The sequence below is a fragment of the Apteryx mantelli genome, chromosome 1 (assembly GCF_036417845.1).
Source record: "Apteryx mantelli isolate bAptMan1 chromosome 1, bAptMan1.hap1, whole genome shotgun sequence".
Lineage (NCBI taxonomy): Eukaryota > Metazoa > Chordata > Aves > Apterygiformes > Apterygidae > Apteryx > Apteryx mantelli.
In genome coordinates this window covers 159,161,313-159,183,971 of record NC_089978.1, presented here as the reverse complement: position 1 = coordinate 159,183,971, position 22,659 = coordinate 159,161,313, and the positions used below count along the sequence as shown (strand labels likewise).

At 41.5% G+C, this 22,659-nt stretch overlaps 1 protein-coding gene across 1 annotated transcript in view; it reads right to left on the bottom strand.

The window, feature by feature from the left end:
- TBXAS1 (thromboxane A synthase 1) overlaps nucleotides 1-22,659 on the bottom strand; it is a 233,323-nt gene that overhangs the window by 95,053 nt on the left and 115,611 nt on the right. The window contains exon 5 of the mRNA XM_013947330.2: nucleotides 7,765-7,881. Within this exon, the coding sequence (XP_013802784.1) occupies nucleotides 7,765-7,881 (117 nt within the window). The remainder of the gene's footprint in view (nucleotides 1-7,764; nucleotides 7,882-22,659) is intronic.

The following is a 22,659-nucleotide window of genomic DNA, read 5'->3' as shown; positions in this document are numbered from 1 at the left end:
GCAATAGCCATTAAGTGGACGTTCCTGTGAATTAATCCAGCCAATGGTTCTTCCCAGTCACTGACACATGACGGTCAAGTAGGCCTACCCACAGCCTGGCTGCAGCTAACAGTGAAATAATCTCTTCAGTGCTTTGCACAAACCAAGGCCTAGGTGACAATCAAGACCTCATTAAAGTCTCTCTCTGTAGCTCGTTCCATATGACAGGTCATCGAACACTTGCCTTGACTGCACCTTCTGGCAGAGGGCAGTGGACGGGCTGACTGCTGCTTTGAGGTACGGCGTAGCGGCAAGGCAGTTACCGCTCTAATGGCACTCTTTGCTATGGCTCTTTCTCCACAGACTGCTGAGAGATCCATATAACCTACAGTCTGATACCACGGTCTTTCCTCAACAATTATGCTGAGCAACAGCAGACAGATGCACAGAAACCTGTCTTTCCTTCATGAACAATCTCCTTCAGCATACGGTCATCCACAAACATGAGAAGAGTCAACAGACTCATGGTACTACTCCAACAGTCTCATTACCAAAAAAACACTCACTGCATCCTCTCAGCACACCAGGAGAGCTACGCAGGCTGCCCAGCCAAGTCCATTTTGCTTGGCACTTCTACCCCTGTGAAGCTGGCATAACACTTTGTGCACAGGCACGCTGCCATCCCAACACATGGGCAAGACGATGCACAGTCAAAAGGGCACTGGAGGAGCGGCCAACACGCTGTCCAAAGGCAGGAGCCTGAGTCAAGAATGTGTCTCACTGCTCGTGAGGAGCCCTACCTATACGGGACAGAGCAGGGTGGCCCTACTTCAGTTCAAAGCTGAATTGATTTGGGCTTCGCTGTAGTAGTTTCACAAGACAGTTTTGAAGCCGGATTAGTATTCTGTAAAAGTAGCTGGTATGTGTATGGGAGGTGCGCACCATGGTATGCAGCAGTTTTCTTCCCTTTTTGGCTTTCTAAAGAAGGTCCCCTGCAGGGAGCTTCTTCTCAAATGGTTCAACAAAATTAACACATTTCTGCTCAACAGATTGAACCAGGGTGAAATGCTTTGCAATCTCTGGGTCCAGCCCCTCCAATGAACTGAATCAGTCAAAGAGAACAAAATGAAAATCCATATTTTAACAGGTATGATGTTTTCTAAACAGATGGCGATCATTTTAGATTTTCCTTTTATTGCCTTACTTTCTCTTTTATTCTTCTTCACGTCACCAGACCTGCAACCACCCCAGCTGGTTGCTATTGCTTTCCAACAGCTGGCAGAGATGGCAGGGGCACGTACGCTGGCCAGAGCATCTCACAGTACCTCTGAACTTTCCACATTCCAGCCCTTCAAAATACTGTTGCAGTTCATTTCTAGCCATAAGATATTTTTAGCAAACCTAACCAGGAAAATGAGGAGGGGGGCACATGGATTTGATTTATTGCTAGCATTATAGGACAGAGCCATATCAATAAGACAATTATTTGCATATGAAAACTACAGGGAATATCTATTTAGGAATCCTGGGCTTGTTTTTTTTTTCCCGCCCCCACTGGATAAAATAAATTACTCCAAGACTGCTAACTACAAAGACCACAGACTGAAACATTCTTGACTCCCTTAACACTTTAAAATCTTTGTTCAATTGTTAAGAAAAATAAAGTAGCTTTGGGGGAAGGGAACTATACCAAACTTTGAAAACCGGCACAGTAATAGACACATTGATCTTCACTGCCTTGGCTATCACTAACTTCCTATACATTACCATTTACCAGGCAGACCATACAAGCTGCATAACCTGCCTGAGATGAAGTTCTTGGTGGGTAAACAAACCCCAGCTGCTCTGCATTCAGATTGGCTGAGAGTAACAGAATGAAGAAAAATCTAAACAATATGGTCCTTGTAAATAATTGATCTGCCAGTTATCTAATAGCAAGAGTTGCCCAGAGTCCAAGTTTCGTTCTTTCTGCCAAAGAGGAGTATTTGGGGTTAGGGTTTTCTTGATGCCAGGGGCTTTGCTGCATAAATCCTGCCAATATGCTATTTGGCACATCACAACAATTAGTTTCTGATTCTGCGCATGCACAGTGCATGGGGATGTTTGCACTGTTCAAAGGCATCAGAGTCACGTATCTCTAGTTAGATGCAGTCCTCAGTATTTACTATTAATATTTGCTTTATAATTAGCACCCAAACTATAAAGTAGAAATTCACAATCCCTCCTACAAAAGGTCACATTCAAAGTAGTTCTCAATGCATAGCTGAGGTTATTCAAGGAGATGTAGCTCCGTGCCTTACCACTAATTAAAAAAAAAAAACAAAACACACTTTTCCTAAACTTCTCTTTTCAAATAATTACTCCCTATTCACTTTCCCAGCTGAAATTGTTCAGTTTCTTCCTCGTTCTTCTCTCCTGTAACCTGACTACTCCAGAGACCTGTGATCAGAGACAAGAAGGACGTTAGTTAAATGATGCCCATGTCAGTGTGAACATCAAGAGATCCTTTGCAGGATGGCCTGTGCGCTGGTGTCACCTGCCTTTTATTCCATGGACATAGCCTGCTGTTCATTCTCTCTCCCCACCATGGAGACTTTTCAGACTGGAAGATATGACCCCTCCCTTACTGGGACAAGGATAGGTGAACATAGGTTAAATTGGATTGAACTGTCTTCAACTCCTGTCTTGCTGCGTAAGGAAATATTACCTTTCTTCTTTAAAAAGGTTAGACAAGGAGAAAGTACCCAACAATGTTTCTCACAGCTTGTACATCTCCAGTTCTTCTGCCCCACAGACTTCCAAGTCCCAGCCGCCTATCTCAGTTACACCCCAATTCCTGTTGCTACCTGCCTGCTTGTCACAGTATATTCCCCATTCGTGCCCTCTCTTTTCTCCTTCTGTGTTTAAAGAGAGCAGGTTCCTCCTCTATGCCTCTGAAAGCATGGGGCACCAAGAGCATGAGAGAGGCAACCTTTCTGTCTGGCTCCACACTGGCCTGAAAAACACCTGCAGGGAAAGTCCTACCCAGATTCAGGCTGGATCATATTCACTGTAGACAGACACCCTGGAGACTTTACTGTCAACATACAGTACCCAGAGATCCTGTGAGGCAGAAACATCTTGTCCCACAAATGGGATAAAATAAATAGGAAGGAGTGGAAGGGAAAAAAAGGTATGTCCCCAGCACAAGAATCACTTCTGTACCAAATTTCAAGTCCTTGATTGAAAACAGGAAAGCAGCAGAGCAATGGAGCAAAAAGTTGTTTGTGAGAGGACCTGTTTCCCTTCCCTCACTATTCACTGGCACAGCTTACCAGAGTGAGCAACTCAGCCAGGCGCTGGCTTGTGGCTCAAGGACATGCACATTTTACACATCTGCTTTTAAGTTAGTGATTTACCTTGTCTCAGGTCAGTGTGTTCACTTTGCTAAGTAACAACAGCAATTTCTAGAGAACCTTCCAAAATGCCTCTGACCAGTGTTCGAGAGTAGAGTAAGAGCAAATCAAGGAAACCTCAACAGTTGTGCCATCAGCTCCCATGTTCTGGTGGGATCTGGAAGATCTATGTGTCCAAGATGACACTAGAGGAGTTTCTTGCACTGTTCTGTGATGTTATCGCAAGTTCTGCTTTGTGCCTCCTTTGGCACAAAAGCAAATGCCTCAACATAAACTCCATTTCACAAGTTATTTAGGACAATGCTACATTACACTGCACTCTCTTCTTTAATTTTTGTGTTGTTTTGTTTTAATGGTTGATAATGGAGGTGAGGATTCTGGGCATACTGATAAAGATGACAAGACTATTGCAGCACCATCAGAATAAATAAAAATCAATAGGTTTTCTGCTGGTGTTGGCTGTAAAAGAGAACAAAGCTATTTATCAAGCCTGACAAGGGGTCCAGAACTGCAGGATCATCACAGGTACCACAGCGAAGGGAAGAAAAGCAAAATAAGAAATACTAAATAGGGAATCAAGAGCAGTACAGCAAGATCACTAACATATTTGCTTGCTTTATTACACAATAGCTGTGGAGAGCATGACAGGAACACTGGGAACTGCATCTTTTACTTAAGGACCCCTAAGTATTTGACTTCATGAATTCCTCATGAATTACACCTTGGACCAACTTTCAGTGACTGATAATATTCCCATGTTACAAATAAAGAAGTTGAGGCACAATGAATTTCAGTAGCTTCTACCAAATCATACACAGGCAGTCAGTGGCAGAGTTGGAAGTGAAATTTTGTTCTCCTGCTTCCTGTTTCTCATTATTAGTGTCTCCTACAGCGATGGCACTGGGAGTCTATTCAGGGCTCTCACTGGAAAAAATGCTTTCCAGAAAGAGTAAGAAAGACACGACCCGAGAGCTGATTATCAGATCTGCTACCAACTCCAGTCAAATCTCATGTGGGACACTAGCAGATCTTTCTGCAGCACTAAGCCTAAAAAAATCTTTGATTTACACTGCGCTCACCATTATAGTATTTGAGTTTAATGTTATCCAGAGTCAAACTTTCCTTCGGTTGGAGTGAACTGCTTTACTAACCTTTTCATACTCATTAGAAAAAGAAAATTGAGAAGAGAGAACACACAGCATACAAAACTCCATAAAAACAACAGTGAAACTGCACAACTTTTAATGCAAGAAATCGAGAAGATAGCAAAAGCTGCAGAAGATACCAGAAAATTTTTGAAAAATGTTAGGAAATCAATTGCTGAGTACAGGCAGCAATCCCTACAATGGCCCCCAACAGTGCTGTAACCCTCTAGTTTTAGATAATTGCTCATAACTTTGCAAGTGTTCTGGGATCAACTTTTCCTCATTTGGGGACTGTTGGAGATTTTTGCCAAACTGAGGTGAAATTCCTCAAGCTTAGTGAACTTCTCTGTGACACTACATGACTACCGTGGAGAGACAAGGGCAAAGTACACATCTACTCACAGCCACAGGGGCTAGATGCTGCAGTGGGGCATTACAGGTCAAACCCTAGCATAATACTTTAGCTCTGCTTTGCATTTTGTCCTCCAGCAACCAACCCAAAGAGCAGATGACAAGTTTCTCGTTACTGCTAGTTTTGAAGTTGTCCAGTAGTGGATTCTTGTGTTTCTGAAATGGAGATATCAGGAATCTAGACCCAACTCAGAGGCCCTCTGGGCATCTTATCTGAAGTGCTTGCTGTGAGGAGTATAAGGAGTTGTTAACATTTACTGCCCAGCTGCAGGCTAATATTTCTCTGATTCTTTCAGAGCACCCAGCTAAACATGTCTATGTTCAGAGTGGAGTTAGAGTCTGCGGTGCTCAGGGGGGCAATTCCCCAAAGCCACTCGGAACTTCTGCAGCCTCTCCAGAGATGTTGGAGAGTTTGCACAGGAAACCGAAGTCAAGGTAGACATCCAGGATGAACAGACAGGACATAGAGATTTTTTCCAGAGCTCAGATCTCCCTGGCAAAGGAACCAGCATCCTAGGAGAAGAAATGAGGAATGTGCCTAGCAAGTATTTATAAATATACATAACAAAATTTATCCATGCTCTTATATAACAAATTCCATACCAAAAGAAACTTATTTGTCGTTCCTTTGGGGTGGAGAGGAAGAGGTTATTATAAACATGAACTCTTCTGCTTAACTCTGAGTACTCTGTAGTATGACCAATCCTAGAACCTAGCATTTTCATTTCCGCAGTACTGTGGAGGTTCTGAAAGAGTACTAAATATGGGAGAATTAAAAAGTGGAATCATAATTAATGAGCATTGACTTCTTTTGAGAAGTGTTGATACAGCTTCTAAATTAAGCAACAGTATGTGAGTGAGGAGTTAAATTGCATTAACTTCAAGTCCCAAGACTGTTCATTTCTTCGGGTTTACAATGATATGCGAGGCTGTGGAGCACATCCATTCAGAAGAGGTTCTTAATTTCACATGGACTCATTGCAAAGGGCCAAGAACAGATCTCCCAGAAAGGCACAGTTCACTGATATATCATCATCTGCTGGAAAGGGGAAAGCAGAGACACAGTAGGTACAGACTAAATAGGCATGAGGTCGCTGACGCAACAGATTAAGTTACTTATGGGCATTCTGCAAGCAAGAGATAAAGTTCCTCTGCGTAGCGATGGATGGTCTTCTGGTGACAGGTGAAATGGGAACAAAATTGGGTCTGTTAGCAAGACCTTCCCCCTCCTCCTTTCCTTTCTTTCTACAGAAAAGGAGGAGAAAGCAACCATTTCCTGGAAACTAAGAGCCTATGAACAATTCTACCCCTTCCACTGAGTTTCGGACAGGCAGCAAAGGAAAAGCTGATTATCAGGCTAAAAATAAACATTGCAATTTTCACATGTAAGCTTGCTACCAGGCACTAGTCAGCACTCCCTTTTACCTTCTACCACTAATCTCCTCCTGTGTTGCAGCTCCACCACCAAGCAGCTTAAAATGCAACAACATGAATTCTCATCCCACCCTCGTTTAATCAAGTAAACTGCAAGCCTGTATCTGCCCTGCCATAAAGCACAATACCCAAGGCCTCTGACTTCTCTCCTTCGTAAAGTATGCCTGACTGGTGCCGGCAGAGGTTGCTCTGCACAAATTGAGGGGAGAGTGGCTTTATCTTTTGTCAGTTTAACAGCAAAAAGCTGAAGCCTTGAGCTGCACTATGCTGATGACCTGCAGTAAGATAGATTAATTTTAGCTAAGAAAATGCAAAAGTCTCCTCTCCCGCCATACCATTACCGAGTAATCGTTTGAATATTTAAAAATCCTAGCGTCTATAAAATTTCACGATCAAGCCAGTGACAGAGTAAATGTCTAGGTGCATAACCAATGATATTGTCAGTTCTGATTAATCAGCGATCTTTGCCAGGCTTATGGCCAATTAGAATTTACCATAATAAGGAGGTGGCAGCTGGTGTTGCTAAGCAACTGCTGGCTATAGAGCTAAAAGAGCCAGACACATTTAGATGTTACTGTGGATTTCGACAGCGGCATGTCAAAACAACACAGGCGTCTGCCCAGTGGAAAATTTTACAACCGAGGACTGGGCACTACAGTGAGGAACGTTTACTTTTCAGAATAAAATACATAGAGGGAGATTTTTTTTTTTCCCCTGAAAGATGAGTTTAATCAGTCAATCATTATTCTGCATTTAATTAAGAGATATTGTGTCACTGGAATAGAACTTTGTTACAGGGTAATGGGTTCCCATGGCTAAGTAAATGCTGAGACATTTATAGAAAATTAGCAGCAGGTCAGCACAGAGACATTTATTTTCAGTCAGAGGTATTTATCTGGCAATGACATTCTGTTCCAGTGAATTATTTTATTATATGAAAGGATTAAAGAATAAAAGGAGGAGGGGGGAAGGAGATGGAGAAGTGAAAATAGACTGACAGCAGTTCCTGTGTTAACATGAGAGCTGCTGACTCTGCAAATAATGAAAAGCTACGTTCCAACGGGGAGCAATAACCTTTCCCGTACTTTAGCTTACTCCTAAAAGTGGGGGGCTGGGGAAGGCTCTTTTTTGAGTTTGCTGTACCTTTATGAACAATCTGACTTATATAGAGAAAGATACAGGATCAAATCCTCAGATGAGCTATTTTGAGTTACACTAATCCACAACCTGGACCACATTGTAGGCACACTCTTCTGCACGTGCTATTAAGATCTAAATAAACTGGCACAAAGTAGCAGGTTTTTATGTACCCTTAATGTGCAGCTATATAAAATAGATGCTTACACAAAAGAAAACAATTATCTCTGGTAAATAGGACAGCAACACTGACTACACCTTACCTCTCTCAGTTTGCTATCGCCAAAGGCTGGGGTCAGCAGACTCCGGACGTACTTCCATCTGTCATCACGAAGACAAAGGATGCTGTCGAGCATTGGCTTCGAAACCAGGTTCGGCTTCTAAGTCAAAATAAAACATGATTCAGTTTTAACACAAACATGACTAGAACTGCTCTGGACTCTGGATCTCAGAAAGATCAGTCATGAATAGTGTTGTATTGCTGCCCCATGGCGAGGAGGGTTACAGCCAGTCCTGGACACCAAGCTAAACATGGATGAGGCTAGAGAAAATTTCTCTTTTGCTGCCTGCATTTCTTCTTTGACTGGTTTTTCTAAAGGACCCGGGTCAGTCTAGCAACTCCTTTCTCGGGCTGTTCTGTTTCTGCAATTTCTGACGTTGTCCTGCGATTGCCAGTGCTCCTTTGCTGAACCCTGGCTTCTTTTCTCCCTTTCTAAGGTGACTAGCAATAGGACCTGTCAACACTCCCTCCCTGTGTGACATGAGTGCCAACGCACTGCATGCGGGTGTCGGTGGGGGACACGATTTCTGGTGACAGCTGGTATGTCAGACTGTTACATGCATTTTAAAAGTCTTCAGAAAATATGTTGATTAGAGAGCAAGTCCAAGTCCTTACCCTGTTTGTAAGGAGCACCCTCACAGAGTTTTGCTCAGGTAAGAGGTTCTACTTGGAAGTCCTACAGCTTCAGTAGTCGGTCAGACGTATCGTTAGTTTGAAGCACTGCCCAGAGTGCCTAGTCAGACTCAACTCATGAAGTTCTGTACCCAAATGGTCTCTAGGGATTTGCTAATTTTTAATCCCCTCAACCAGCTAAGAAATCCCTTTACAGAAAATAGTGATATTCACCCAGGAGTAAAGGGAGAAAAAAAGACAGAAAAGGAAGCATGTCTGAAAACGTCAGAATCTATGTCTGGAAGAGGCCTCAGGAGATATCAAGCCCCACAGCACAACCTACTACAGCAATGTTATTGCCAGATGACATTTTCCTAAATGTTTTTAAAGGCCTCCAAAAATGGAGATTCAATGATCTTCCCAGGCACGCTATTCCAGTGCTGGACTACTCTTATCATAGTACATCCTATTGAGTATATCCTATTGAGTATATCACTCTTGCTGGAACTTAAGACTATTATTCTCTGTGCTATCACAGACATAGCAATGGATTATTCTCTTCCTTTTTGCAGTAGCCCATATATATCAAAGACTATTATAGCCACTGATCATATTGCTATCATCTACCCCAATTAACACCAATTCACTCAAGCTGTGCTCATAGGTCATGTTATCCAGGCCCACTTGTTCAATCCCACTGCTCTCCTCTGGGTACTCTTGTCAATTGACATCTTTCTCAAGGCATAGTCTCTATGACTTGATGTGGCACTCCAGCCAAGGAAGGATTTTTTCCACACATCTTGCAGGCTATGTTCCTCTCTGTTTATCCCAGAATACTACATACCACAGCATGACAATGTTGACTCATATCCTGCTTGTGGTTCACTGCAACTCTCAGACTGAATAACTGCTCCCTAGGAAGTTATTTCCCGACCTGATTACTCCTAAGACTGGTGTATAGGACATGTCCTTATTGAACTGCAACCATTCTTTTTATGATTACTTCTCTGACTGATCAAGACCTCTTTGAATTCTAGCCCTTTCTTTCAGACCATCTCTCACCCCTCCCAGCTCAGCACCTTATACACATTCAGATATTGCACTCTGCAAGTCATCCTCTAAACCACTAGGAAAAATACTGAAAGTACTTGAAAAGAAGACACCTATGGAAACCTCCATGATCCATGCTTCCATTTGGACAACGGACTGTTCCTGACTACTTTGCAAATCATTTTTCCATCAATATTTCAGATGTTGTACAGAGATTTCCTCCGGACCAGCCACCCTGTAACTGTGGGAGCAAACCTCTGTATTGATACCAGACTTTAGAGAGACACTCACTTGTGCACAGGAGACCTCCTGGCACCCAGGCCCCTGCCTACCTGCCCAACAGCTCAGGAAAGCAGTGGCAGTGCAGGCCCCCACATTATCTGTGGCAGCAGAGTCCCTTCACTTTCCTGGAGAAGACCCAAACAAACCAAAAAAGACACTTTGGCCTTCCCAGTCATCAGTTAATCACTTTCACTATGTAACATTTCCCCTCTCCCTCCCCCCCCCGCCCTGTTTTTTTTTTTTAACTACTAATGCACATAAAAAATGAGTTCTTACCACCTGTTACACACCTGGATGCTTTTACCTGATTTTGTGCCTTGCGACTTCTGATTTTATGGTCCTCATGAGCTATTCTGTCATCTTTGTCCTTAGAAATCTGACCTACTTCCCACTCTGTATAAACCCTTCTTCTCTTCAGAGTCAGTGAAGAGCTCACAATTTAGCTACACTGGTCTTCTATTGCATTTCCTAATTTTCCTCCTTATTGGAAGAGTTTGCATTTAATATCTACAGTCTATATTGTATTGCAAACAGGCTAATGGGAGAGTTTAAAATAGTTAGCAACATCATCCAGTGTAGTAAACTAATATCACTGAGCTGACACTCCAGGCCAGCTCTGAGCAAAGATGAGCTGATTTCAAGTAGTGTATGTGATGGGATGTTATACTGAAGGAGGAGACTTGACTCAGATACTCTCATCAGATGACTATCATAAGATAAAATATGGGCACATTTTTAATGTATACATAGACAATCCTATTTCATGTGATAATAAAGAAAATTTAGGACATGCTGTCAAAGCTGAGGCAGTTTGGACTGTTTTCTTTGTGTATCCTCTGTAAATAAATGATCTGTTTTCTAGTTTGTCAGAAGGTATCTGTTCCAGGGATCATAGAGGTGCAGCCAGGGAGACCACTGCTTACTGGAGCTCTGCTTCATTTGTTGCAGTTAACTCAAAGGCATGGCACGGTTGGAAGAAAGAGGCTCTGGATTACAGTAAACATACATCACTCTTGAAGAAAGCACTCCATCCTAATCTCTGTTCTACTGTTCTTGTGTGATGCTAGGAAAGCCCTTTTCACTAAACCTTGGCTCAGCTGGTCACCAAGTAAGTATTCCTCATTTCTTTGGTCCTCAGTTTCAAACCCAGAGGCGCAGTTTGCAGAGCTGCTGAGCACTTGCTGATGCCACTGAAATCAACAGAAAGCGTGCTCTGATCATGCAGACTGCATTAGTCCAAGCGATCCAGTCCTCGAATTGGGCCCCCCAAATTAGCAGAGTCTTTTGGACCTGTGCTTCAATCCCCAGCCCTCACTCCTGATTTATAAAGTGGAGATACCACATCACCTCCTCAGAATTGCTAATGATACATTAACATTTCTGAAGCATTCAGAAACTACCGTGAAAGAACAGAATAACAATTGCCACAAGGAAATGACCAATTTTATCTTCCAAGCAAGATTTGAACAGTGTTCAGAGAAAAAGAAAAAGAAAAAAGGAATTACAGAGCAACACTTGGAAAAGTATTTTACATCCACTCCTAAACTGAAGGCTGCCCAATCTGTGCACTCTATAAGACAAATGTCCTCTGGAAGACAAGGCTCCCCTTAGATAATAACAGATGGGATATAAATCTGACTGCATTTGACTTGAAAGCAAACCCCCTTCCCAAAAGACAAACATTCACCCTAAAAATGCTCCTAATTACATAAAGACTGTATATACTGTATTCATAGAAAGGGGCCCAGTTACTTCACAGACAGCCTGAGCCTGTTAACTATAAAGCTATAACTATGACACTAAGCATAGTATTGCCTTTTTAGCACTCCACTTTACACCAGTAATGCTCCCTTAGCATAATTTTGGTAGGTATAGTATTATATACACTTAAATACTGCAAGCAAGGAAAGACAGTTCTGGCTATAAATTACTTTACTCTGTCTCTTTAAACGGGGTACACAAAAATATGTTTGTGTTTATTGGAACAGCATCAGTGTGACTGACAGTGTATAGCCGATTTCATTTATCAGGTTTTCCTTATCATTTCTGCAGACACTTTCCTCCTAATTGCATAACCTATGTTACAGGTTCATATAGTAGGGATGAAAATGAATTTGGTACGAGAATGAGCCTGAAGTATCTTAGTGAAAGATGAAGTGTCACCTCTCTCAGAATGGACAAACTACTAGCTGCATCTGAGAATTTTTGCTCCTATAATAATCACTAAAAATTACCATGTACGGATGCTGTAATATTTTCTGGGGTGGGATTTTGGATTTTAGGCAGGGAAGGAGGTTGCTTTTAAGTCAAATGCAATCAGACTCATCTTCCATCTGGCATTACCTAAATACCCAACAACTGCTCTGCACCTCCTTCTCCAGTGTAATCAACCATTTCCGACTGCGGTACTGTAATTCTGAATGAAAACTACTAGCAGCACGGCAATCCACTGCAGCATACCTACACAGTGCTCCTGGGTTCCCACAATCACAAACATGCCATCAGAAACAATAAAGGAAATCAGAGAAATATTTGCTTCCGAACAGATCTTTTAAGCACCAGTGCTTTAAAAATGGAAAACAAAACAGCATTTGCAGATGAGCAGCGTCTTTGGAGCGGATGCAAGAATTCCCTCCCCATTAAGCTGTTCTTTAGGCTGACCCTTCAGACACAATTATTGGCTTGTTTGTCCCCGAGACAATTTGGCTTGCTGTGTACTACTAAATAAATCAGGCCAGTGACTCTTCCCTGGCTCTGAGGACAAGTGGTAGAGCACACCTCCTGTCCACAAGGTTAAATCACTTTCCCCAAAGAGAATGGCCATATCCATGCTGCTTAGTGGTAGCAGCGCACATTATCTCTTGATCTGTGCCCAGACAGTGTCTTGGGGAGAACTAACTGATACAGAACAAAACCATGCTAAGTGGTGTGTCAGTACAGGCATCTGCAGGACTACCCATGCACCCATATACTGGTCTTGCTTTATCCAGGAGTATAGTTGTAGCCTGGGGTGATACTAAAATCATTTGCTCCTTTTTCTGCATTTGTCACCAGCGGGCTAGGCTGAGCCACTGGCAGCCGGTGATGACTGTCCAGAGCAGGAGAAAGGTAGTGTCACAGTGGTCTCCTCACAAACAAGCTCATCTTGCTTCTTTTGGTGGAAAGATGAGGGATGAAAGCTTGCAACCAGCAGAAGAAATTTAATGCAGCCAGGTATTCTTAAAATGTCCTGAACAGGACATAAGGTCATCCATAAAGACTCCTAATAACCTACCTGCTCCAAAACCTAGTATATAAGCCATTCATCTCCATAGAACCAGCTGCTAATCTAATCCATATGCTTTGCATGACACAGCCCGAAATTAAACTCTGCAAAATGTGGTCCCAGAAATTTTATCTTAAACTTAACCTTAATCATAGTGTAGTGCTACCAGGTTCAAAAACAACTGAAAATGATGTACCTCTGCTGGAGCCAAACCTCAGCACTGAAAGCGTGGTGGGATTCACACAATGAACCAAGCTCTACAGCTCCCAAAAGCCCAAATCCTCACAGTAACTCCACTGCTACCCATAGCATTAGTCATACCTAGCAAACACCATTTGCCTTCATGTTAGTCATAAGCTTTACCCTAGCCCTGCAGTCTTTGCAGGATCCAACCGTAACAGGAATCCTTCAGCTGTGTTGCCCTGGACTCTGCTCACAACCCTGCAACCCACACTACCGTGAGCCATTTGCTCCTCCCAGGTCCAACCCTTCCTCAATCCCTCTGGACTCTACAGTATTCAGGGATAAATCCAGCTCTCGGTCCCCCTCGCCTGCTGCATGCAGGCTGTACCACCTCCTTCAAGTCCCTGCAGCCTGCAAGGCTGGAGGACACATTCCCAGTACAAGGGGGCCTTCTTCTCCCAGCCCTCGGATGCGCCAAGCAGTATCTGTGATAGCTCTAGAGAGAACAGGGCTGGGCTTCCTCCTGAGTGAGCCCCAAAAGTACTTCCACAGGCATGAGCAGGCAGTAGGGATGGCACACCTGTGGGTTCATCTGTTCATCTTGTTATCTTAAAAGAGAGTTGGCTGTCCTCCCTTTTTAAAAGTAAACTTGGGATTAGGCATTGCCACCCTGCTTAAAAAATTGCATTTTAAGATCAAATTTAACGAGATATCAGAGAGAGAGTTTACAGAGCAAAGACAGGTCTCTCTGTCCCCATTCATCAGATATGAACTATAAGTAAAACCTTTTCATAAGGCTGCTTGTTCAGCCTTGGTTGTACCACTTGATTGACAGGCCATCGCCACCAGTCCAGCCAACAGCAACCAGTAAGCACATGAACTGCTTGGATGGTATTTCATCCAACCAGTGGCAGTGGCTTGACGCTTACAGGTCAACACACCATCTCCTCTTCAAAAAAAAGTAACAACAACAACAACAAATCTGAGAGATCTCCAAGTATTCATCTCACCAAGCCTGCAGTAAGTGGATCATAAAAGTGGGAATGCAAATGTGTCCATGATTAGTATAAAAACTTTGGACTTGGTAAACTCATGAAGTATATTCCTTCAATTTTCCTTGCTGTCATGTAAAAGAAAAACTATGCTCAGTTCTCCATGTGTTCATGACATTCAAAAATAGTTTGCATAGTGGCTTCTGGTTGACCAGGAGAGCAGTGTTGCATATTATTAAAATGAAACAAAAACCAGTTGTTTTAAGTCATATTTTCTGTAGTTCATTACCACTTCTGTCTAGCAGGTTCTTGCTTACACGGATGTTATAGCCTCATCTCTAAAACATTTATGGCTTTTCTCTTCACAAATCATGAGATCTTCTCAGAATCAAAGCAAGACTTGACTCCTTACCCACAGATCCTGGCTGTCATGTCAGGGCAAAGGCCTGGCAATGCCCATTGAGCACCGTGGCCCACAGTGAGGGAGACCAGTGGGTCCCTTGCACCCATCATCTGTCTCCCACCTGTTAACAGCAGAGGTGATTGCTGGTTACAACTGTAAATGCAGGTGTAGTCTCTCCCAAACTAGGCTCACTCTTTCATTTGCCTTTTCCAGAACTCCACACCCAAATCCTCAGAAGCTAGACACATCACCTCTCCCAGGTTTGACAGGGCAACTGAAGTCAGTCCCTGCTGTCTGTTAAAACTGAGCACTTTTCTTCACATGCATTTTCCAAAAGGCCCTCCCAGATCATCATTAAGCCTACTGAGAGTCTATTACACTTTCTTTTTCCCTACAAAAGCCCATTTGAATGAAGTTTGATTTTAGAATCTCTGATATAGGAGGTCTTCTTATGGTTAAGGAGGGAAAAATTTTCACCAAACTTAACTCCAAAAGTTTGTGTGGCTTGGCTATTTCATACAAGTGTCCAGTAAAACTTTTAGTTTAAGTTAAAACCATCATGCTTGGGTAGGAGGGGAGAAAATCTCCAAGCATTATCTATTTTACTAAGCTTTTAGGTTCTTCCTGGTCATTAAGTGACTTCAGAAAGTGTTACAAGGGGGAACTGGTTGCAGTGATTACAGCAATTGTCTTCCAGCCTACTGTATATATCAGACTATCAAAAGGGCATCTCCAAGCTCATCCCTTTGTTGTCAAGTCAGGTTTTTCAATGACTGACTAATGGCTACTATTCATCATTCCTCATTGGAAAAATGGCATGGCCAACACCAGCTTACAACTAAAAACGGGCTTTTCCCCCCCTTGTGGCAAGCTGCCTGGAAACATCTGTTCGTGTCCTTGCAAACATTTTCTTAAGTCATGGTTTTGTCAATAGAAACCAAAGCAAGTCATTGCTATGAGGTAAATATAACCATTCGTAAATGTTAAAATAAACACATATGGCCTCCTGCAGTCTGACCTGGACTGATGCAATTCACACATCATCCCATTTGCTGGTGTAAATAAGATCAAAATTAAGTCCACCCCCCCATCATTTTGCATACAAGGGGTCAAAACAATCAAACCAAAGAGAAAAATACTTACTGTTAATTAATTAGGAGTACTGATATTATAAACTAATTCAGGTTGTACTAGAGAACCTGTACTCTATACTCCATTTCTGCTCTGCTGAGAAGCAGTTTTTAAGTATAATGTTTAAATTTAGTTTCCAGCTGACATAACTGGACTATTTAGTGTTGCATAAAATCATAACACTATTAAAAGTGTCTCTGTTTATGCACACTTTTCATAGAGGAAAGGTTGAGGACCAGAATATTCCTTTTACAGATTGTTAGGAGAATTGGGGGAAAAACAGTTCCTGAATACTTTTGTTGCTGCAGATACATTCCCATGTTTTCAATCATTAGTCAGTGTATATGGGACTGGCAGGGGATGCACATATGAACTTGGGGTAGAACACAAAGCTTGATCTTTTGGTTATATAGAAACATCATGTACTATTAGTCTGCTCATTCAAGGACATATTTGCAACACCTCTGGAGACCCTGGAGAATGCCAAGAGAGATTTTAAGTATTATCCAGCATCCCACTGCCTATCCTCAAGGCTGCTGACCCCATCATAATCTTGACCCAAATGCCTTGGTCTGAAGTATGCCAGGACTCACAGTAGCCAGTATCCTGAGTACTGAGTTGTCCAGACTGCCACAACAACCACACAGGAAGAGTCCCGCACTTTCCTAGGGCCTTGCCACCTCCCTCCTCATGGAGGTCATAACACAATCTGGTCAGGAAGAGATGTTAAAGCTGTGATCAGGGATTACTCCCTTTCTTGTAACAGAAGAGTGAAGAAAGCCATGGTGGTGATGCCCCTTCACACTGCTATGGAGGGAACTCAACTCGCACACGGGGAAAGAAGTTGTAATTCCTTCCTGTGGATAAGGATGGGAAGAAGAGTAAGGAAGTAAGAATAAGGAAGAAGGAAAGAACAATCACGGCTGGAGCACAAGCTAGTTAAGGCTGGGAAGAAGGATGTTCTTAAACCTTCCTGTCCTCAGGGAATATTTAGGAGTAAATTGAGACTAGAATTTGAGCATTCTCCATGTGAAGAGAGCCTTGAGTTCCACTTCCTCTCCAATATCTGTTTTATAAACTATCATTAGATAAAGATGCATAAGCAATATTTTGTAGTAGTACCTGAAACCTTCACCTCCCTACTCCAGCTGAGTGCCCTAACTACTAGGCTACAGAAACACGCTTTTTCTCTATCATGAATGCCTGAGGACTGCATGCAAAGCAGAATAGCTTCAACAGAAAAGCCTAAAAACACATCTTCCCCAATAATCACATGTGGGTTTTTGGGTAGGGCACTTCCCAGAGCAATGAGATATGTGCCTTGAAAATACTTCCAGCAAAGAGCACAAAAACCTCTCTTGCACACTGAGCAGGTTCCCTTGGCTGGGGGTTGTATAAAAGAGGAGCAGTGCCACTGTCTCCTCTTGCGACTTGAAGGAGCATGTTTGCTGCTGTTGTTTTCTTCAGAGCCTGAACAACCAGGCAATTTCAGGGTATAGCTGTGATGTCAAGATCCTCTTCAGACGTCTCATTCATAGATATCCTGGGCTGGGACATGAGGTGGGTCTTGATCTGGCTGAGAAGTTCGGCATCTAAATGCCTTTGACCCTGCTCAGAAGTAGAGTTTCTGAGACACCTCTGTTTTGAAATAGCAAGCGCCAAGGGACTCAAGGCACTTCCAAGCATTAGGTATGGTGAAGTGAGGGTTTTAAGTATTTAAATTTTCAATTTAAGCTCCTAAAATGGGAGTTAAATGCTTCAGACTTTCTGATTCCTACTAGAACCAAGCTGGCCAGGCTAAGGGGAGACCTACCACTTGCTTAGTTTAAAAGTCTTACTTGTATGCAGAGTTTTTCTTCAGAGCAGAGTAGATATAAAAAATACCAGTGTTTTTCATGTATTTCAAATTTTATTGACAATTTCAGTTTGAACTCTTTCACTCAAACGTAATATAGAAATAAAATTATAAACAGGCCAGTCTAGCTTAAAATCTCAAAGCAGCGAGAAACACTAAAAGAAAACACCTGAGTAAGCAGTAAATTATGACTAAAAGCTGAAGCTCTTTTCAAAGGTTTTCTACCTTTCTTCTAAATTCCCATACAGCACCTAAAAGCTGTTGTCCAACTTCACATTTCCCATAAGACAACATCCTGACATACAAAACACACTTCAAAGTGTCATTTAACTGATTTGAAACAGAATGCTTGGCATCAGTTCATCAGACCAAAAAGCTCCAATACGCATGCAATAAATCCAAAAACAAGTATTTTACCTTTTTTCCCCCAAAGTCAAAATGAAAATTTGAAAGCAAACTCAAGTAAAGCAAATAAAGACCGGCTTGTGAAGACTCTTCAGATATTTCAAAAACATAAATGGGTTCAAAATACTATTAAACCAAGCTAATGGAAGGAAAGGACTATTAAAAATAAAATATGTGGATATAACCTCCAGCTCAGGAAGTCCAAAAGCCATTGACAGTCAGAAGTTAGGAGGCTATATTAAAGGCAATACTACTCTGCACTTGCCAAGTTCTTTTTCTGAGCATCTGCTGCTGGTCCCTGTCAGAGACAGGGAAATGCCTGGCCAAATATGACCCTTTTTATGTTAGTTTTCTTTTGAAAAGTTGTTCAGAGAGAAAACTCCAGGTCAGCTGTAATGGCAACATAACAAGCTGTCAACAAATCACATCTGCACTATCCTGTTAACTGAAGAATTTGAATTCCCATCCTGCTACTTCACAATTGTTTCTAATTACATTATGTGCATATTTAGACATCGGGGAAAAAAACAAAGTTTGTGTTTTAAGATTTCCACATCTATCTGTGAAAACACTAGTGCATTTCCCTGATAGCAGTATCTGGTTTAATTCCTCATTTATTTGTCCCTCAAGAAGAGCTGGGCTATAAACCTTTGTGAGTAGTTGCATAGCACACTTTGGGGTTTTTATCTTCCGAGATTTCACATTTGCAATTTTTTGTTTGCGCTAATCAAGTAAAAACAAAACAAAACAAAAGGCTCCTAATTTATCCAAGCATGTCAGAATATGCCTATATGAAAGAGCAATTGTTGATCTGACTCTCACACAAATTAATTTGAATGCATTTTATTTAAGTTTTTTAAGTTAGAGAATTGTTGATCATACAATAATTTCAACAATAATGAAGTCCTTTTGCATAAAGATAATATTGCAGGACTTATGACATTATCATGAGTTCCCTGAAGCTCACAATATTAGGAAAAAAGCCTCACTTCACTAAAAAGCTCTAACCAGACTGTTCCTCATATTCTTTTTAATTCCTTCAAGGAGAGCAGCTAAAATACTCCTCTGAGTACCAGCAAGTACCTTGTTCAAAATAACAGTATCAGCTACTTTTGCTTTCTCAAACCTACTAGGCTTGTAATAGCAAGCAGGGCAGACTGTGAAGCATAAAGTACATCACCATATCTTGTAATTTTAAGAGTTCTAGGACAAGACAAAATTAAAAAAACAGATCAGAGACCACACCCAAAAGCTCCCGTTCTTGCAAAATGGGCCTCCTTCAGGTGACACAGCACTTGGAGGGCCCATTTCACCACCGCATTACTTCAGTTTTATGGCAGCCTTTTCATGACATGAACCTGCAGGGGTGCGTCAGAACCTGAATCCACATCTCCTTGTGCTGCCTCAACTGCCATTTACTCCCCAAAAGATCCACAGCTAGTATTTCAGGCTTAGATAGCAGGTTTAGAAGTAAGACAAGCTCGAAGCTCCACAAATATATAATAAGACAGAAAAGCGTTAGGAATTTTGATCCTCTTTTATCAAGTGCCCAGAGAAGGAACATTTGCCAGCTGTGAGAATGAAACACCTGCAAATTGGCATTGCGTACTAACCCCAGAACAGCTAGGTGTGCGTATAAAGGCAACAGGTAACCTGGCCAGAGGCTGCCATAGTCCTGCCTGCAGAGAGGGACCCAGTTCTTCCCATGCGAAGGAGCAAAGAGGCCTCCCTCTCTAGAAGACCATGCACCAGTGACATTTCAAGGCTACACACGTATTCAGTGCACACATGACACTCAACTCTATGCACCTAACTTTTTTTTGCATGTTACCAGTATCTGCCAAGCACAGATTTACCAAGGAAGGTGGAGGAAGGGGAAAACAAGGGGTTGTGGTTCCCAACCACCAGTGTTGGCCAGTGCAGCACATACTGCCACATCACAAGAACCAGTTTTGCATCTGCCCAGCTGTTTCTCCCGCATTTAAGATCAGTGCTGAATCCCCCCAGCATCCGACATCCTGATAAATAAAAGGGATCTCAAAACTCAAAACAACCCCCTGCAGCATATCTAAAACCTGGTGAAACTTTTCCTTAGGATACGTCTTAACCCTGAGACCAGCTTAAGTTCTCACAGCCAAAATTGACACAGTATATAATATAAAATAGATGTAAAATAAAATAATATAAAAAAGAATATAATGTAAAAGCTACCATGAGAGCCAAGGTAACAGCTGAAAGGAGTGAGGAAATGAGAGCTGCCCCCCTTGACCACTGAGAAGAGAAGAACCACCCAGCAGAGGTGTGCATCCAAAGAACTTCTAACCTGAAATGGTCAAACACAAAGTAGGCAGGGGTGGTTATCTCTAGAAACTCAAATAACACATTAAACAAAATAAAACCAGAGCTGGCTGGAGGAACTTAAATAAAGTTGCCCGCTTGATAGAAACTGGAAACACTGCAAAATCAATTTCTTTTTCCAGGCTTTTGGGAAGAAAAATGAAGGAAAGTTCCAACAAAACATCTTGTTACAGATGTTTTTGGAACAAAACAACTTTGCATTTTGAAACAAATTTGATTTTACAATAAAAGCAAAATATTCCAATCAACCTTTTAAATTAATTTTTATTTCAGCTTTTGACTCTTCAAAATCATGAAACTTCTATCTTCCAAACATTTCTAAAAACAAAAACCTCCCACTTTTGCATTTACCATTGTTCTTTTTAAGTGTACACATTTAAATTGAATCTCAGAAAACATTAAGGGCCATGTAAGATATATTCTTTTTAATTCTTGAGGCTGGCAGTATAGCATGCCATATATTTCTACTGCAGTTAAATAAGATTATATTAGGAGGAAACTAGGAGAGCAAAATAAAGTATTAAAAGGTTTGAAGATGTTAGACCGAGTGTGGCCTTTGTATCATTAAGCATATGCAAAAATGGTTCCAACTCTTTAGCTATGTTATCATATACTATTTTTCCCACAGGTTATCTATTTGATTTTGCAAATGTAACATTAAAAAAAAATTATAGTAACGTCCTACAAGTGTTTTTTTAATATTACATTTAAAAAATCTTTCATGAGAATTGGATCCACCACAAACTCGGGATTCTACAATCTCTAGTAGGATAGTGTATATAACTACTTGTAGAAGTTAGTGATCTGTAGAGCACTGTCACCAGAGAGCAATGCTTTGTCAGGGAGCTTCCATGGTCTTTAATAATTTTTATTGAGTCTGTGTTTACTGAGATTCTTCACAGGCTTATAAACTTAAGCAGTTTGGTCAGATTTTCAAAGTGTTTTTTATATCCAGCTCTTACACCAGAGGGATCAAAGTCAAAGAAAAGGGCATTCGGTTTATTTTTTTTTCCTACAATGGATAAATAACCCTATCTTTTCTTTATGCTTCTTCTTAGAAATAGCTAGACCATTTTGACTGGAATATTCTACATGGAAAATATTAATTGAAGCAGTTCAAGTTCGATAAACTACTGAAAGCTAAATATTGTAATGGAACACGTTGGGCAACTGTAATTACAGATATCACCATTACCTCTGCTACAATACAGCTCCACTGGAACTGATGAAATACCACTATAGTCCTGTTTACATAAAAACATGATTGAAGGTCAATGACTGGTTAAACTGGGATGTTCCTGAGCTATTGTTAAATTATTCAGAATTATTTTAGGAAAGCAGCATAAAAAGTGCAAGAGTGCAGTTTTAGCTTCATCTAAATGCGCATACTGAAAATGGAAAAGGAAGTGGTGAAAATGTCCTTTGCAATTGCCTTGAAAAGGGGAAAAGGAATATCTTGTGTATCTTGAACTTTGAATTAATCTAGTAGAGCAGAACAGTGCAAGATAGTTCTTGTTTTTATGACTTATTTCCCCAAATCCTTTCTGCAAGGCCAAGTATGAAAGGAAAAGGAGGAGAACAGGACATTATTTCAGCAAAGAATGTAGGGTTTTTTTAGTGTCTATTGCTTAGCAGCAGTGAGGGGAGACTGGCGGGAGTAAATAATTAACATTGATCAGCAATCTTTTCTTCTTTTTTTTTTTTTTTTTTTTTTTTTTTTTTAGGCCCATGTGCCTAAATGAAGCCCATGAAAATGAGCAGCAGCCAGGACTGCTCAGAGTTGGGAGCACTTGTTCAACAGGAGAGCAGGGAACAAGGTCACCGGTGTGAATGAGCCCAAAAAGTAACAAGAAGGTGCTGGAAAGTTTGAAGCAAGCTTTCGCTTGCAGGTGCTCTGCCCTCCACCTGCGAAACACGTGGCAGCTCTTCCATCCCCCTACAGCATCAGACCACCCAACTATTAGCTATCCACTATTTACAACAAATGGTGCCAAGATATGTGGTTGCTACATAAACAAAGATGAATTCTCACTAGAGACTAAAATGAGACCTGCAGACTCATTTTTCACTTACGATCCATAAGATTTATAGCTGTGACTCAGTGTTAGTGGTAAGGGGTGTGTAGTCTCTAAATGCTCTTTCTCCTGGAGTTTTTACTCTTGCAGAATGAACATTACATAGGGTGTGACCACAAACAAAAATCAGAGAGCGGCATAAAGTTTTTACCCACAGGAAAGCTATCAGACACGAGGTAATTTTTTGCAAAGATCAGACAACAATGTTCCAGTCTACAGTCCGATAACCACTGAAAAAACAGCTGCAGCAACTGAAGATGCCACTTA